Source organism: Haliotis rubra, unplaced genomic scaffold, assembly GCF_003918875.1.
Source record: "Haliotis rubra isolate DU_JTF1 unplaced genomic scaffold, ASM391887v1 Scf56, whole genome shotgun sequence".
Lineage (NCBI taxonomy): Eukaryota > Metazoa > Mollusca > Gastropoda > Lepetellida > Haliotidae > Haliotis > Haliotis rubra.
In genome coordinates, this window is record NW_025767257.1 from 852,969 (window position 1) to 872,156 (window position 19,188).

The window sequence follows — 19,188 nt, forward strand, 5'->3', positions numbered from 1 at the left end:
AAGTTACTAGTATGTAGACAGAATAGAATTATAGGTAACTAGGACGGCGACGTCACGCTGGCCTGCAGCTTCCGGGCTCATATCACAGCTACACAGCCTTGGTCCTCCAGCTCATCCACGGCTGGACAGGATAGTCAGCAAAGTAAATATGCTGGTTAATGTCAGAGCGCCGATTTCGAGACAAAAGCGTCGATATCGAGATATTGATGTCATTATTTGTACATCCTGCTGATGCAATCACGGCATTTGGAAATCCATATGATGTATCTTTGTTGTAAATCACCCATTGCCATGACAATATGTCATATGGGACGGGGGTCCTGTCAGTGGCCGCATGTGCCCGTGTGCAATCATCTCCAAACACAAAGTGCATCTCCAGTCGTATTCTCCATATTACGCATATTTTCATGTAATTTGCGTTCTCCAGCGTTAGGTCCTCGCTGAGGGAGACCCTCTTAGGTTTTACAAGCGCTCATCGTGGTTGCTATAGGAACCGATTTTCACCCATTTACAGCGAGGAATACAGGCTAGTCGTTCCACGACCACCACTTCGCAGAACGTGAAGTCGTTGCTGTGCTGATGATGACAGCTGGAAGCTGGTAATTCGAACCTGCCATCTGAAGTCATCATACATGTTGATACCCCATCCGCTGTGCTTAACACCTGTGAGTGTCTTAATTAGGAGAGAGCGTGGATGTCATTGGCCCAGGGTCTTGAATATAGACTCGCTGATATCCACCTGCATAATATTCAACCGTCGAAGCAGCTTTGCTATACGAATACCTAGATATGCTTTGGAGCACCTTGTACCCACTGCTATATATGAACTTGGGGAGATACTAGTGCAAAATAGAAAGTATCACTGCCACCATCCATCATGTCGTGTACTGTGACCAGCTGATCCTCTGTAATCGGTTGTTAACTGAAATCAGTAGTGGTCAGCAGCAGCAGCAGTAGCAGTAGTAGTAGCTATTGTAGTAGTAGTAGTAGTAGTAGTAGTAAATCACCTAATAGTAGTAGTAGCAACAGTAGTAACAATAGTAGTAGTAGTATCAGTAATAGTAGTAGTAGCAATTGTAGTAGTAGTAGTAGCAGCAGCAGTAGTAGCAATAGTAGTAGTAGTTATAGTAGTAGTAGCAATTGTAGTAGTAGTAGCAGCAGCAGTAGTAGCAATAGTAGTAGCAGTTATAGTAGTAGTAGCAGCAGCAGTAGCAGCAATAGTAGGAGCAGTAATGGTAGTAGTAGCAATTGTAGTAGTAATAGCAGCAGCAGTAGTAGCAATAGTAGTAGTAGCAGTTATAGTAGTAGTAGCAATTGTAGTAGTAGTAGCAGCAGTAGTAGCAGCAATAGTAGGAGCAGTAATGGTAGTAGTAGCAATTGTAGTAGTAATAGCAGCAGCAGTAGTAGCAGTAATGGTAGTAGTAGCAATTGTAGTAGTAATAACAGCATAAGTAGTAGCAGTAATGGTAGTAGTAGCAATTGTAGTAGTAATAACAGCAGCAGTAGTAGCAATAATGGTAGTAGTAGCAATTGTAGTAGTAATAGCAGCAGCAGTAGTAGCAGTAATGGTAGTAGTAGCAATTGTAGTAGTAATAGCAGCAGCAGTAGTAACAGTAATGGTAGTAGTAGCAATTGTAGAAGTAATAGCTTGGCAGCAGCAGCAGTAGTAGCAGTAATGGTAGTAGTAGCTATTGTAGTAGCAGCAGCAGTAGTAGCAGTAATAGTAGTAGTAGCTATTGTAGTAGTAGTAGCAGCAGCAGTAGTAGCAATAGTAGTAGTAGTATCAGTAATAGTAGTAGTAGCAATTGTAGTAGTAGAAGCTGCAGCAGTAGTAGCAATAGTAGTAGTAGTTATAGTAGTAGTAGCAATTGTAGTAGTAGTAGCAGCAGCAGTGAAGTAGCAATAGTAGTAGCAGTTATAGTAGTAGTAGCAGCAGCAGTAGCAGCAATAGTAGGAGCAGTAATGGTAGTAGTAGCAATTGTAGTAGTAATAGCAGCAGCAGTAGTAGCAGTAATGGTAGTAGTAGCAATTGTAGTAGTAATAGCAGCAGCAGTAGTAGCAATAGTAGTAGTAGTAGCAGCAGCAGTAGTAGCAGTTATAGTAGTAGTAGCAAGTTGTAGTAGTGTAGCAGTAGTAGCAGCAGTAGTAGTAGGTAGCAGTAGTGTAAGTAATTGGCAGTGTAGTCAGTGCAATAGTAGTAGCAGTGTGGCAGTAATGGTAGTAGTAGCAATGTGTAGTAGTAGCAGTTAAGTAGTAGCAGCAATGGTGAGTAGTAGTAATTATTAAGTAGTAAGCAACAGTAAGTAGTAATAATGGTAGTAGTAGTGAGCAGTGGTGCTTGCAAGTAGTAGTAGCAGTAGTGTAGTAGTAGCAGTATGAGTAATGGTGGCAGCAGTAGCATGGTGGTAGTAGTAGTAGTAGTAATAGCAGCAGCAGTAGTAGCAGTAATGGTAGTAGCAGTGTAGTAGTAAGCAGTAGTAGTAGCAGTAATAGTAGTAGTAGCAGTTGTAGTAGTAATAGCAGTGCAGTATGTAGCAGTATGGTAGTAGTAGTCAGTAATTGTAGTGTAGAGTAGTAGTAGAAGCAGCAGTAGTAGCAATGGTAGTGAGTAGTATAGTAGTAGTAGCAAGTGTAGTAATAGCAGCAGCAGTAGTAGCAATGGTAGCAGTGGTGGCAGTAGTAGCAGCAGTAGTAGCAGCAAGCAGTAGAGACAGTAATGGTAGTGTAGCAGTATAGTGGCAGCAGTAGTGCAGTGTAAGTAGTGGCAGCAGTGGTAGGCAGTAGTAGCAGTAATGGTGGTAGTAGCAGTTGTAGTAGTGGCAGCAGCAGTGAGTGGCAGTAATGGTAGTAGTAGCAACAGTAGTGGCAGTAATAGTGCAGCATTGTAGTGAGCAAGAACAGCAGTAAGTGGTGAGTAGTAGTGTGTAGTAGTAGTAGCAGCAGTAGTGTGGCAGTAATGGTAGTAGTAGCACAGTGATGGTAGCAGTGTAGTAGTGGCAAGTAGTGGTGCAGCAGTTGTGAGTGCAGTAATGGTAGTAGTAGCAGTAGTAGCAGTAATGCAGTAGTAGCAGTAATGGTGGTAAGTAGCAATTGTAGTAGTAAGCAGTTAGCAGTGTAGTAGTAGCAGTAATGGTAGCAGTAAGCAGTTGTAGTAGCAGTAATAGTATAGTAGCAATGGTAGTAGTAGCAGTAGTAGCAGCAGTAGTAGTAATAGTAGTAGTAGTAGCAATTGTAGTAGTAATAGCAGCAGCAGTAGTAGCAATTGTAGTAGTAATAGTAGTAACAGCAGTAGCAGCAGCAGTAGTAGCAGTAATGGTAGTGAGTAGTAGCAAGTGTAGAAGTAGCAGTGGAAGTAGCAACTGTAGTAAAATAGTAATGGTAAAAGTAGCAGCAGTAGTAGCAATAGTAGCACTAGTAGTAGTGGTGGTGGTTAAACCACCCCCACCCTGGCATCACGGTCCCCATACCGGTGATGGAGAAGAAGTGTTGTTGTAAGTCGCCAAACAACGTCTTCTGCCTTCGCGAATCGGAGGTAAAACGTTGAATAGTCAGTAAACATAGTGTAACGGGCACACAGACTGTCTAGTGTCTTACCTTGTTCATCCCAGTTTAAAGCCTTATTAGTATTAAGCAGTTAAGGTAACACCCTTCACAGGACGCCTTGCTCTCAGGCGGGCTGCATATAGCTGTTTTTTAAACGGATATATATCGCCTGATGTTGTACAGGTTTTTCTATTGACAACGGGAACAGGTTTGATGCAAAAAAGGCCGTGCACTTTTATAACGGAACGAGAACATCATGTACTCATTTTTAGACCTCACTCGTCCAGGTCTCACTGAAACCCATTCGGTAATTGTCCCACAATCGAGGAATTACACTTTTTGACATGCCAAATATTTAGGCAACTTGGAATATTGGCGTCTCCCATCCGCCCACCCCGTCCATCGTATCCACCATTCTTCGCTCGAAGGAGTTCTCCAGTGTATTACGAGCCGATCTGCATCAGTGTATGTAACCTTGCCAGCACACCCCATTTGCATCTGTGTGTACCAACATCACGTGCTCTTCATGCATGAAGTGACTAAATTATGTTCAGATGAAATGCCACTGTATTGTAAAGGTACACCAAAATGAATGCTACGTTCTAAATATACTCATGCCAATAATGGTTGTCACCCACTTCAATTTTTTAATTGGCGAGGGGGTGTGGGGTGGGGGTGTGAGGTGTGTGAGGTGTGTGTGGGGTTGGGGTGGGGAGGAGGGTGACAACCATTATTGGCATGAGTATATTAGTTTCCATATTTCGTGTCGTCAGTATACTATACTCCTTCTTGTCGAGTTGTATTGTATATAATAAGTGATATATTTAAACTGTGAGGCACAGCTAAACTAAAGCATACTGGTACTGTAAATACTCACACAACCCCCATAATGTAACCCCGAGGATCTCACAAGTGTCACTAGGTTTAATCACATCCAATATCTTCCTAATCCGAGCTTGCTACAAATATCAATATTCTACTGACAGTTCACGGAAACGGTTTACTGCAAGGTCCAATAGCCTCGGATTTGCTTTACAGGAGGCTAACAATTGCACGCGAAACACCTGTAGTTTGAATGTTGCTTAATACTCAGCTAGTGCAAGTGTTTATTCTGTCTTTGATTTTGACCACCAGCTTGCACTCGGTAAATATGATGTGCACGAAATAAACTCTTCAATCAATAGGTTCGTATGAAAACACAAGGCCTGTGTGGGGTAAATGACGAGGATGTATCTGTAGAGATATGTCAATGTGGTGTCTTGGTCTGACAGTCTACTGAGTGAGTGAGTTTAGTTTTACGCCGCACTCAGCAATAGTCCAGCTATATGGCGGCGGTCTGTAAATAACCGAATCTGGACCACACAATCCAGTGATCAACAGCATGAGCATCGATCTGCGCAATTGTGAACCGATGACATGTGTCAACAAGGTCAGCGAGCCTGACCACCCGATCCCGTTAGTCGCCTCTTACGACAAGCATGGGTTACTGAAGATCAATATTGTAACCCGGACCTTCACGGGTCGACAGTGTAGACGACTACAGTGCATTCTAATTTAAAGGTGCAAGTCTGGCACCTTTGTGTGGACGTCCCTATATGGTAACTGTCACTATGTGGTATTTAGTTGAGATAACTGTATCGACGTCTCGACTGCCTTCCTAACTTTGAAATTCTCCTACATTCAAACTGCCGCGTAGACGTCTACAGTTTCTTCCTCACATGTTCTCGTGACTCCTTCATGAGGTGTTAGGTTGGCATCGATGAACCTGGAATGAAATATCTTCATTCCATGAAGCCGTGCCTGTTTAGCACTGTTTTAGGGACGTATAGCGTTAGTGTTCTATCTCTGACGAGGTCTGGTAAATTGCCTATTGACTGAAGCATTTGATTTCCCACCTGGGCAAATTGTGGAGTCGTCATCCTCCGCGCTGCAAAGAACTTCAAGGAAATGTTTAAGACTCACTTATGAATTTTGTTCAATTACTTTTGCTACATGATGATGGTTGGAGCACATACTAGGTTTCTCAGCTTCATTACACCAAGCCATAAAGATATACTAAGTACATAAGGGCTATATATAGCTGGTGATTTGGGTTCTCCTTAGTTCGTTCTAAGTATAGCTGCTGCACTCATCTTGGTTTCACTAGCTTCATACATGGTGAGTAGAAACGTATACGACTGTTGAAACTACATTGTATCTCTAACCAAGCTCATACAAAGTCGACCAGTTTGGTTTCACTAGCTACATATATTGTAAGTAGAAACGGTCACGACTGTTGAAACTATCTCTAACCAAGCTCATACAAAGTCGACCAGTTTGGTTTCATTAGCTGCATATATTGTAAGTAGAAACGGTCACGACTGTTGAAACTATCTCTAACCAAGCTTATACAAAGTCGACCAGTTTGGTTTCATTAGCTACATATATTGTAAGTAGAAACGGTCACGACTGTTGAAACTATCTCTAACCAAGCTCATACAAAGTCGTCCAGTTTGGTTTCACTAGCTACATATATTGTAAGTAGAAACGTATACGACTGTTGAAACTATCTCTAACCAAGCTCATACAAAGTCGTCCAGTTTGGTTTCACTAGCTACATATATTGTAAGTAGAAACGTATACGACTGTTGAAACTATCTCTAACCAAGCTCATACAAAGTCGACCAGTTTGGTTTCATTAGCTGCATATATTGTAAGTAGAAACGGTCACGACTGTTGAAACTATCTCTAACCAAGCTCATACAAAGTCGACCAGTAAGTCAACTCACTTAATAACTTCTCAAAAACAGATTTAGAAGTAAGCATTGGTGTTCACTCCACACATTTGACAGGACGTTTAACTGATTACTTTGAGAGGTCAAGGTCACAAATAAATCACAGTGAGGGAGACCTACCAGTGAAACCATAGTGTATGACCTGTGATATAGTGTATGACCTGGAATATAGTGTATGACCTGGGATATAGTGTATGACCTGGGATATAGTGAATGACTCACGCAGGTACCAACTGAACATATCTGTGTACCTTATTAGGAATGTTAAAACACGAAGACGTCATTCCTGGGCCATCGTAACTTGCTGCTGAGTTTACAAGAGACAATCTGGATTACCAGACACAGTGATGTTTGACCGACCGTGTTCCATTTGTTTTGATTCTCTCAGGGGGCTGGTGCCTCTTGACGAAAGATCATTCTGAAGCTCTCGAAGCTCAAGGCACACGAAGTAAAATATAAATTTCACACTTAGCTTCAAAATGAAACTAATATACATTTTAATTGGTGGAGCAAAACGCAAAAAGACTGATTAATCTCAACAAAATAAAACATGTCACTCACTACGTGCCCAATGTTTAAGGGAACGGCTAGTGTGGTGATTAGCACATTAGGATCTATGTCTGAATAGCTTGAGATAGATGCCATATTGTGTTTAATGTTATAATAACGGCTGGTGTCATGTATCTAGCCGTACACAACAAGTTTTCCTGATTAAGTGGAAATGGAATATTTCAGGAATTACGCATATATATGGGAGGGAATTGGACAAGCTACCAAACTTAATTCCCCGATCGTTCCCATGAACATATCTCAGCTGGGACGTACTTGCTGTAAACAGAACGGCATCCAAGTTCCTGCTCCCTATCTCAATAATACCTGCCCCCGTATCTGTGCCAAACACCTCCCTCAGTCTCTCCATACACACTCCCAAATATCTCTGCCTAACACCACCCTCCATCTTTCCTTAAACATCCCTCCATATCCCCCTTATTGAGGGAGAGAGGTGTAATAACACCTCTCTCCACCCCCCACCCCCCAATAATATCTCTCATATGAGACATATTTTTTTATAGTTGAGTGTGACCATAATACACTGGCCCAAAAAAAAGAAACGCAAAACCAAAATATCAGTTTACCTTTACGTGTTTTATAAAATCGGATTACACAATAAATAAAGAATGTACAACAACCAAATATTACACAGGGTTAGGCACATGTTTCCTCCACTACATGCAGTCATTACTGCTGTTGGGGACATCTGTGTCTGTGACGGCACCGTGACAAAGTCAGTACCTGGTGTGACCACCACGAGCATCGATCACTGCTCTACACCGACTGGGCATGGACTGAATGAGTCGTCGAATCTGGCGTTGTAGATCCTTCTCCACTCATGGAGCCTGCAATGCATGGCTCAGCTGTTGTAGCGTCTGTGGTTGAGGCTGTCGGCATCGTATGATATGGTCGCATTGGTCGTATCCCATGCTGTCGTAGGCGATTTCTGATGGTTTGTGCTGATACTCTACGAAGTCCAGGAACATTGTTGGCTGTGTATGCTGCACTTACTGGCCGGTTGCGAAGATGCAACACCCGGATGATGCGGTCCTGCGCTGGAGTTGTGACCCTTGGTCTATCAGTTCTCGGTCGATCTCTTGAAGAGTTGTGGAGTCTGTAGCGCTGCTACAGACGGGGAATGGTACTCTGCCTCACGTTGAAGTGCATGGCTACTGGTGACTGACTTTCTCCAGCTTCCAGACGTCCAAAGGCTCTGTTTCTACAGTCTTCAGTCTTGGCATCTTGAGGGTCGCATATGCGGAACAGCTTAGAGGGATTTGCAACGGGACTGCCAGATTTTTATTATACCCGCCGGTATGAAGCTTGAGTACCCGTATTTGCACGTGCAACATACAGCTTTTTCTCCATGCGATTTTTCTCCCAGTTTTAATTCAAGGTGCTGTATTTTGGCGACAATTCACCAAATGTTGTGTTCGTGTGCAATACACTTTGGAAAGTACTATATTCACAGTTAGCGATGACATTTAAGTTGACTTCAAGCCTTCATCTTTAAAACATTCTACTTTGGAAAAAGCTTTTAGCTTGCATCCCTTACACGGTCCATCAAATGTCCAACCACCAGGCCATGCGTCGCCATGACCTGATACAGCCTTCAGGGCGTCCACCCCGTAACAACACTGGTAAGTGACATTGGGACGAGTGCTGCTGTTGCACAGTATGAACGTCTTTCTCCACGTGCCGTGGCAGGAGGGAATATTCTCGTACTCGTCAAAGTTTATATCTGGGAGGTTGCTGCCTCTGTATCCTGATGGAATAAAACAACTGTTGGTCATATCCCCTTTCTATTCGAAATGGTTCATGCAACTATATTGCGATGCCAGTATGACGTACATGGAATGTTGATTATCAAGACAAATACAGTCAAACACCGTCAAATTTACGGCCGTCTCGAACCAAATATGATCCATGCGTATTCCGTTTTTATCCATCAATTTGCGATTTTATCGACACAACAGTGTTTGACTGTACGTTCTTATTTATCCATTGTCACAAATATTTAAAAAAAAAGCTGTGACGTGTTTCGAGCAAGCATAAGTGACTCGCTGTGCCATGACGTAATTTACACCAGTTATCAGTACACACCGCTCTTTTAAAACTGTAGTTACTATCGGATACACTCTGTTCTATTTGAATAATCCCCATATGTACACTGTTCTGAACAGTGTTACTTATCACCAGATACACTCTGTTCTATTTGAATAATCCCCATATGTACACTGTTCTGAACAGCGTACTTATCACCAGATACACTCTGTTCTATTTGAATAATCCCCATATGTACACTGTTCTGAACAGCGTACTTATCACCAGATACACTCTGTTCTATTTGAATAATCCCATATGTACACTGTTCTGAACAGCGTACTTATCACCAGATACACTCTGTTCTATTTGAATAATCCCCATATGTACACTGTTCTGAACAGCGTACTTATCACCAGATACACTCTGTTCTATTTGAATAGTCCCCATGTGTACACTGTTCTGAACAGTGTTACTTATCACCAGATACACACTGTTCTATTTGAATAATCCCCATATGTACAGTGTTCTGAACAGTGTTACTTATCACCAGATACACACTGTTCTATTTGAATAATCCCCATATGTTCATATGTACAGTGTTCTGAACAGTGTTACTTATCACCAGATACACACTGTTCCATAGTCTGTCTCACAGTCCCTGAACCTCATGATTTCCCATCTGCCTGGCCATCTGAATTTCCCTCCTTTTCAATTTAAATGGGTTAATCAATTTGTTACTATCAAAATTATACATATTCAGAGACTAAGCGTTAGTCTAACTGTTCCACACAGTGATGCTTAACGGCAGATACACACGGGAAGTTGATACACACCTTCTGAGGCAGGTATTGGTTCCATTAGTAAAATGAAGTTGATGTGATGGCGATGTCTTGTCATTCTAAAATTGGTCCCGGTCTAGGCTTACGGTCTCGTATGCGGGATCGAGGTTAAACTTTACCCATAAATCATTCTTCATTATGTTGAAGTGCTACAAAAGCAACAACGAAAAGTGATCTCCTGAAACAATTTCTATTAGGGTGACTTTAATAACGAGCGAGTTTAGATGCACGCCGTTTTCAGCAATATTCCAGCAATATCACGGCGGGGGACACCATATATGGGCTTCACACATTGCACCCATGTGGGTATGACCTTGACACAAAGTACTGCGACCTGTACAACCTGACAGAAACATTGGGCACCCAAGCAGTGCTGGGTACCATATCTTGCTCTAACATACAGGATCTTTTAGGGTCAATACGGCTCCATCCGCCTTGATTTCCAGGACCATCTACCAAATAAAAGAAAAAGACTAATGTTTGACCTCTTTGCGCTATCCTAAATGCATCTTCTGTTCTATCTCCAGCTCAGATATATCCCTCTGTTTGGTGGCTGGGACAACATGCAGAAAGGTCTATCTTGTCTATCTTGTTCACAAGACTGTCAACACCGCTTTCAGTACCCGAGAATTGATGAGCAACTTTCCTGTTGTCCCCACTGCTTCACGGATCGAATCTGGTTGCACATCGTGATCAATCACATTCGACACATTCGTGTGAATGAATTTGCAGTGTAGCTACGATTGAATAATTGCTCAAATCGAAGCCCTCAGTGACTCAAGCAAGGTCACCAGGAGACCTGTTTTTGTCACTTTATGTATTAGTGCATCATGTTATCTCTGAAGGAAGTTGGCCATTTTGTGCTGTGGTTAAGTTTAAGTAAGGCACTGAAAATATATCTTGACCCCAAGGCAGCTGATATTCTGGCAGGGCATCAGTACCAATTTCTAGATATGATTCTTCAGAAGGTGCAAGAGACTATCTCTACAACACACATTTATCTCTGGGTTGCAAGCACACAGTCATATCATCCAGATAGATGATGATTCGAATCCCTACAAGGTTTTAACAATTTGGTAATCACACGTTGTGTGGATGAAATGCAGAATAGAAGCTAGAGAAACTGAAATAGTTTTTCCTTTCCATGGAGAAGATCGATTTTCTTTGTTGACTCGCCATCGGGTCACGGAAGTATGCATCCTCCAGGTCTTGCTTGCTCATGTTCTCATGTATGATGATGTGTTTCAGGAGCAGAGATTCTCATGTTGAAGCGATCGTTAGGAATAAACCTATTCAGTCTCTGTAGATTGATTATTGATCTTTCTCCTTCGTCTTTTTGGGTAACTACAAACATAAGCTTCAAAACCTACGATGGGAAACCAAATGGATTTGGATACTGAGATACCTCCTCTTTCGCCTCTGTCTGGAACAGTTTCTTTATATCGTTCGAAAACCTTATCATCTGAAGAATATGATGAAGCATTTGTAAGGTTGTACAGGGGATCGCAATTAATCAGGTTACAAATTTGAGCGAAGTCGTGTTGCTAACACGAATCCATGTTAAAGAGGGTTTATGGGTAATTCAACTTCGTTCTCTTTTACGATACCGTAACCTGTGAAAGTGACTTTTTAGGCATGAACAGATAAATAAACTTTACTACTTTCACGTGTGCGTGCTTTATATTGTGAAATTCACACACGACATTGAAGCTAGATAAGTACAGAACTGAACGGTTATACGTACTGGTCCAGAACACCATGAAGAGAACGAGAGTCAGGATGATGAGAAGCAGCGCCGTCAACCACCATAACACACAACAGCAACATCGCCTACGGTGAAGCCGTTTCTCTTCGGGGGAGTCTTTGTCCTTTAGGCAAAAATATAATCGGTTTGTAAAATCTTCGTAATACCATTATACGCATAGCCTATCTTTTAACACGCCACTGTAACATCTAGCAATGTGTCCCAATACATCACCTGTACTGTCATGTTTACGCTGTGGTGATTGCAAAGCTAATCGGGCATTTAAAAGGAGGCTCGGCGCGAGCCCCTACAACACAACATAGGATACTGCATTCCCATATGTGCCCTCATCTTTGGAATAAGGTTTGGAATTGTTTGATTTTGCGCACCATCACAGTTGTAAATTTATATATTGACATGTACAGTTATGCCAAATGTTTGGAATATATTCTTATAAAGTGAACGGCTCTTCCAGTCAGATGTATATGAGTCATAGAATTGGTTTTAAGTATATACTGCCCTTAGGTGCATTTTTAATATTTTGTCGGTCTTTTTTGTTTCATAAGAAAGCCTTCAAAGCATACTGAAACAGTTTACAAACTCATACATAAATTACATATGTGTATACATGTAATATTTGATAAATGGTCCCAAAGTTCATTTTTATTTGCGTGTACATTTAGACATGGGATAATCAAACACAACTTTGTCTTGCTGGTACTGTTTACAAAAGTCTAAATATATGTGTTACAAACATAATGTTGTAGATCAGATACATAAATACATGGGATAGCCAAACCTATACCTTCTTCTTCTTCCGATTGTTTCGCATCTTCTTCCATGTCCAGTTACGGTAGGCATGATGACGTGACCAGGGGTCAAGGTTGTCGTATCCGGTGACGACGTTTTCCACGGCTGTCGGTTTGGAATAATAACTAACCGGCCAGTCGAGCGCGCCGCTGGATATGGGCATTTTCGGTCCCCGCTGAAACAGATAAATAATAGCAATAGCAATATCAGGGCAATGCATTGTTTTCAGAGTAATTGATTTGCAAAGGCGATGCAACATTGAATCAATAATTACTCGCGTCTGGCAATCTGTTAAGGGATATGGAAATAGCGAGATGTGAGAGTGTGATTATTGATTCAAACTACAATCAATAAAGCGACTGGACAGTCTTTAAATTATCGAGATTATTACACGGAAACCAGTGACTGATAACATGAACAACAATGTACACGGTCGAGAAACGATGGCGTCGAAAACCGAACCCCGTCTACATCGCTTCCCACGACGAGACATTTACAATGCAGCCCCGTTCAGATCTGAAACGTCTGTGTGGGTCGAGAAGAACGAATAAACCTTTCTCCAATAAGCTAATAATCATGAAAAGCATTTTTCTAATAGAAATCCATTAAGCCTGCTCAGCCTTAGATGTTTACGTGATGTGATTTAGTTTCACTTCATTTGTTCAATTGCGAAAACTCCTTTGACAAACAAGAAACCCTACCTGGCAATGTTCAATATTCAGTAGTCCTTTTGATGTGTTCAGCCTACAGAATGGATACTTGAAAGACTAAGGATAAGTAGATATGTACCACAGTCCCAGGGACCGCCAGACCCTTTACTCATACACATACATGTACCTTAATCTATACACGCCGATACAGGCCTTATCTGATGTACTTATCCAATTTAACTCTATTTCTGACGACAGAAATGGAAATGAATTGATCTATTAATCTTTTGAAAGATAAGAAATGAATTGTGTTCTGTTTATACCTTTCCCTCCAGATGACGGTGTAATTAATCAGTTTAATTCTTTTCAGTCCAGTGGCCATGATTACATTGTTGGCACAGGGTGGAAAGTCCGGGTTGCGTTCAACCTCTGTTGTGGAGTACCAGCAGGACTTCTTAGGCACACCTGTATTCGTGGTGTATTGTAGAAAAAAGAGGCAATTTTAAACATGCTATTTATTCTCTTTATTTATAGGAGATTAAAGGCTATTGCCAAGCATCTGTCTGCACATTCATATGTGTCGACCATGTAACATGGTGTCAATACGTGCCGTCGCTATATACTTTGGTCACATGACAAAGTGTCAATTCGCAATGTTACTAAATACGTAGGTCATGTGACATGGTGTCACTACATGTGTCGATCATGTGACATGATGTCGCTACATGTGTCGATCATGTGACATGATGTCGCTACATGTGTCGATCATGTGACATGATGTCACTTCATGTGTCGATCATGTGACATGGTGTCGATACATGCATCGATCATGTGACATGGTCTCACTACATGCATCGTTCATGTGACATGATGTCGCTATATGCATAGATCATGTGACATGTTGTCACTACGTACATTCGACGATCTTGTGACATCGGGTTGGTACATGGGTCATGTGACTATATGTGTGTTACTATATGCGCTGATCATGTGACATGATCTTGTGACATGGGGTTGGTACATGGGTCATGTGACTATATGTGTGTTACTATATGCGCTGATCATGTGACATGATCTTGTGACATGGGGTTGGTACATGGGTCATGTGACTATATGTGTGTTACTATATGCGCTGATCATGTGACATGATCTTGTGACATGGGGTTGGTACATGGGTCATGTGACTATATGTGTGTTACTATATGCGCTGATCATGTGACATGATCTTGTGACATGGGGTTGGTACATGGGTCATGTGACTATATGTGTGTTACCATATGCGCTGATCATGTGACATGATCTTGTGACATGGGGTTGGTACATGGGTCATGTGACTATATGTGTGTTACCATATGTGCTGATCATGTGACATGATCTTGTGACATGGGGTTGGTACATGGGTCATGTGACTATATGTGTGTTACTATATGCGCTGATCATGTGACATGATCTTGTGACATGGGGTTGGTACATGGGTCATGTGACTATATGTGTGTTACTATATGCGCTGATCATGTGACATGATCTTGTGACATGGGGTTGGTACATGGGTCATGTGACTATATGTGTGTTACTATATGCGCTGATCATGTGACATGATCTTGTGACATGGGGTTGGTACATGGGTCATGTGACTATATGTGTGTTACTATATGCGCTGATCATGTGACATGATCTTGTGACATGGGGTTGGTACATGGGTCATGTGACTATATGTGTGTTACTATATGCGCTGATCATGTGACATGATCTTGTGACATGGGGTTGGTACATGGGTCATGACTATATGTGACTATATGCTGTGTTATCTTGTGATATGCGCTGATCATATGCGCTGATCATGTGACATGATCTTGTGACATGGGGTTGGTACATGGGTCATGTGACTATATGTGTGTTACCATATGCGCTGATCATGTGACATGATCTTGTGACATGGGGTTGGTACATGGGTCATGTGACTATATGTGTGTTACCATATGCGCTGATCATGTGACATGATCTTGTGACATGGGGTTGGTACATGGGTCATGTGACTATATGTGTGTTACCATATGCGCTGATCATGTGACATGATCTTGTGACATGGGGTTGGTACATGGGTCATGTGACTATATGTGTGTTACCATATGCGCTGATCATGTGACATGATCTTGTGACATGGGGTTGGTACATGGGTCATGTGACTATATGTGTGTTACCATATGCGCTGATCATGTGACATGATCTTGTGACATGGGGTTGGTACATGGGTCATGTGACTATATGTGTGTTACCATATGCGCTGATCATGTGACATGATCTTGTGACATGGGGTTGGTACATGGGTCATGTGACTATATGTGTGTTACTATATGCGCTGATCATGTGACATGATCTTGTGACATGGGGTTGGTACATGGGTCATGTGACTATATGTGTGTTACCACATGCGCTGATCATGTGACATGATCTTGTGACATGGGGTTGGTACATGGGTCATGTGACTATATGTGTGTTACCACATGCGCTGATCATGTGACATGATCTTGTGACATGGGGTTGGTACATGGGTCATGTGACTATATGTGTGTTACCACATGCGCTGATCATGTGACATGATCTTGTGACATGGGGTTGGTACATGGGTCATGTGACTATATGTGTGTTACCATATGCGCTGATCATGTGACATGATCTTGTGACATGGGGTTGGTACATGGGTCATGTGACTATATGTGTGTTACTATATGCGCTGATCATGTGACATGATCTTGTGACATGGGGTTGGTACATGGGTCATGTGACTATATGTGTGTTACCATATGCGCTGATCATGTGACATGATCTTGTGACATATACATGGGTCATGTGACTATATGTGTGTTACCATATGCGCTGATCATGTGACATGATCTTGTGACATGGGGTTGGTACATGGGTCATGTGACTATATGTGTGTTACTATATGCGCTGATCATGTGACATGATCTTGTGACATGGGGTTGGTACATGGGTCATGTGACTATATGTGTGTTACTATATGCGCTGATCATGTGACATGATCTTGTGACATGGGGTTGGTACATGGGTCATGTGACTATATGTGTGTTACTATATGCGCTGATCATGTGACATGATCTTGTGACATGGGGTTGGTACATGGGTCATGTGACTATATGTGTGTTACTATATGCGCTGATCATGTGACATGATCTTGTGACATGGGGTTGGTACATGGGTCATGTGACTATATGTGTGTTACTATATGCGCTGATCATGTGACATGATCTTGTGACATGGGGTTGGTACATGGGTCATGTGACTATATGTGTGTTACCATATGCGCTGATCATGTGACATGATCTTGTGACATGGGGTTGGTACATGGGTCATGTGACTATATGTGTGTTACTATATGCGCTGATCATGTGACATGATCTTGTGACATGGGGTTGGTACATGGGTCATGTGACTATATGTGTGTTACTATATGCGCTGATCATGTGACATGATCTTGTGACATGGGGTTGGTACATGGGTCATGTGACTATATGTGTGTTACCACATGCGCTGATCATGTGACATGATCTTGTGACATGGGGTTGGTACATGGGTCATGTGACTATATGTGTGTTACTATATGCGCTGATCATGTGACATGATCTTGTGACATGGGGTTGGTACATGGGTCATGTGACTATATGTGTGTTACTATATGCGCTGATCATGTGACATGATCTTGTGACATGGGGTTGGTACATGGGTCATGTGACTATATGTGTGTTACTATATGCGCTGATCATGTGACATGATCTTGTGACATGGGGTTGGTACATGGGTCATGTGACTATATGTGTGTTACTATATGCGCTGATCATGTGACATGATCTTGTGACATGGGGTTGGTACATGGGTCATGTGACTATATGTGTGTTACCATATGCGCTGATCATGTGACATGATCTTGTGACATGGGGTTGGTACATGGGTCATGTGACTATATGTGTGTTACTATATGCGCTGATCATGTGACATGATCTTGTGACATGGGGTTGGTACATGGGTCATGTGACTATATGTGTGTTACTATATGCGCTGATCATGTGACATGATCTTGTGACATGGGGTTGGTACATGGGTCATGTGACTATATGTGTGTTACTATATGCGCTGATCATGTGACATGATCTTGTGACATGGGGTTGGTACATGGGTCATGTGACTATATGTGTGTTACCATATGCGCTGATCATGTGACATGATCTTGTGACATGGGGTTGGTACATGGGTCATGTGACTATATGTGTGTTACTATATGCGCTGATCATGTGACATGATCTTGTGACATGGGGTTGGTACATGGGTCATGTGACTATATGTGTGTTACTATATGCGCTGATCATGTGACATGATCTTGTGACATGGGGTTGGTACATGGGTCATGTGACTATATGTGTGTTACTATATGCGCTGATCATGTGACATGATCTTGTGACATGGGGTTGGTACATGGGTCATGTGACTATATGTGTGTTACTATATGCGCTGATCATGTGACATGATCTTGTGACATGGGGTTGGTACATGGGTCATGTGACTATATGTGTGTTACTATATGCGCTGATCATGTGACATGATCTTGTGACATGGGGTTGGTACATGGGTCATGTGACTATATGTGTGTTACTATATGCGCTGATCATGTGACATGATCTTGTGACATGGGGTTGGTACATGGGTCATGTGACTATATGTGTGTTACTATATGCGCTGATCATGTGACATGATCTTGTGACATGGGGTTGGTACATGGGTCATGTGACTATATGTCATGTGTTACTATATGCGCTGATCATGTGACATGATCTTGTGACATGGGGTTGGTACATGGGTCATGTGACTATATGTGTGTTACTATATGCGCTGATCATGTGACATGATCTTGTGACATGGGGTTGGTACATGGGTCATGTGACTATATGTGTGTTACTATATGCGCTGATCATGTGACATGATCTTGTGACATGGGGTTGGTACATGGGTCATGTGACTATATGTGTGTTACTATATGCGCTGATCATGTGACATGATCTTGTGACATGGGGTTGGTACATGGGTCATGTGACTATATGTGTGTTACCACATGCGCTGATCATGTGACATGATCTTGTGACATGGGGTTGGTACATGGGTCATGTGACTATATGTGTGTTACCACATGCGCTGATCATGTGACATGATCTTGTGACATGGGGTTGGTACATGGGTCATGTGACTATATGTGTGTTACTATATGCGCTGATCATGTGACATGATCTTGTGACATGGGGTTGGTACATGGGTCATGTGACTATATGTGTGTTACTATATGCGCTGATCATGTGACATGATCTTGTGACATGGGGTTGGTACATGGGTCATGTGACTATATGTGTGTTACTATATGCGCTGATCATGTGACATGATCTTGTGACATGGGGTTGGTACATGGGTCATGTGACTATATGTGTGTTACTATATGCGCTGATCATGTGACATGATCTTGTGACATGGGGTTGGTACATGGGTCATGTGACTATATGTGTGTTACTATATGCGCTGATCATGTGACATGATCTTGTGACATGGGGTTGGTACATGGGTCATGTGACTATATGTGTGTTACTATATGCGCTGATCATGTGACATGATCTTGTGACATGGGGTTGGTACATGGGTCATGTGACTATATGTGTGTTACTATATGCGCTGATCATGTGACATGATCTTGTGACATGGGGTTGGTACATGGGTCATGTGACTATATGTGTGTTACTATATGCGCTGATCATGTGACATGATCTTGTGACATGGGGTTGGTACATGGGTCATGTGACTATATGTGTGTTACTATATGCGCTGATCATGTGACATGATCTTGTGACATGGGGTTGGTACATGGGTCATGTGACTATATGTGTGTTACCATATGCGCTGATCATGTGACATGATCTTGTGACATGGGGTTGGTACATGGGTCATGTGACTATATGTGTGTTACTATATGCGCTGATCATGTGACATGATCTTGTGACATGGGGTTGGTACATGGGTCATGTGACTATATGTGTGTTACCATATGCGCTGATCATGTGACATGATCTTGTGACATGGGGTTGGTACATGGGTCATGTGACTATATGTGTGTTACTATATGCGCTGATCATGTGACATGATCTTGTGACATGGGGTTGGTACATGGGTCATGT

At 42.1% G+C, this 19,188-nt stretch overlaps 1 protein-coding gene across 1 annotated transcript in view; it reads right to left on the minus strand.

Moving 5' to 3' along the window:
- Positions 1–12,477, minus strand: part of LOC124253981 — a 34,703-nt gene extending 22,226 nt beyond the window's left edge. The window contains exons 1-4 of the mRNA XM_046687835.1: positions 12,304–12,477; positions 11,499–11,622; positions 8,393–8,634; positions 7,881–7,994 (exon numbers count right to left, since the gene is read on the minus strand). Of these exons, the coding sequence (XP_046543791.1) occupies positions 7,881–7,994; positions 8,393–8,634; positions 11,499–11,622; positions 12,304–12,471 (648 nt within the window). The 5' untranslated portion in view covers positions 12,472–12,477. The remainder of the gene's footprint in view (positions 1–7,880; positions 7,995–8,392; positions 8,635–11,498; positions 11,623–12,303) is intronic.
- Between the last annotated feature and the right edge of the window lie 6,711 nt (positions 12,478–19,188).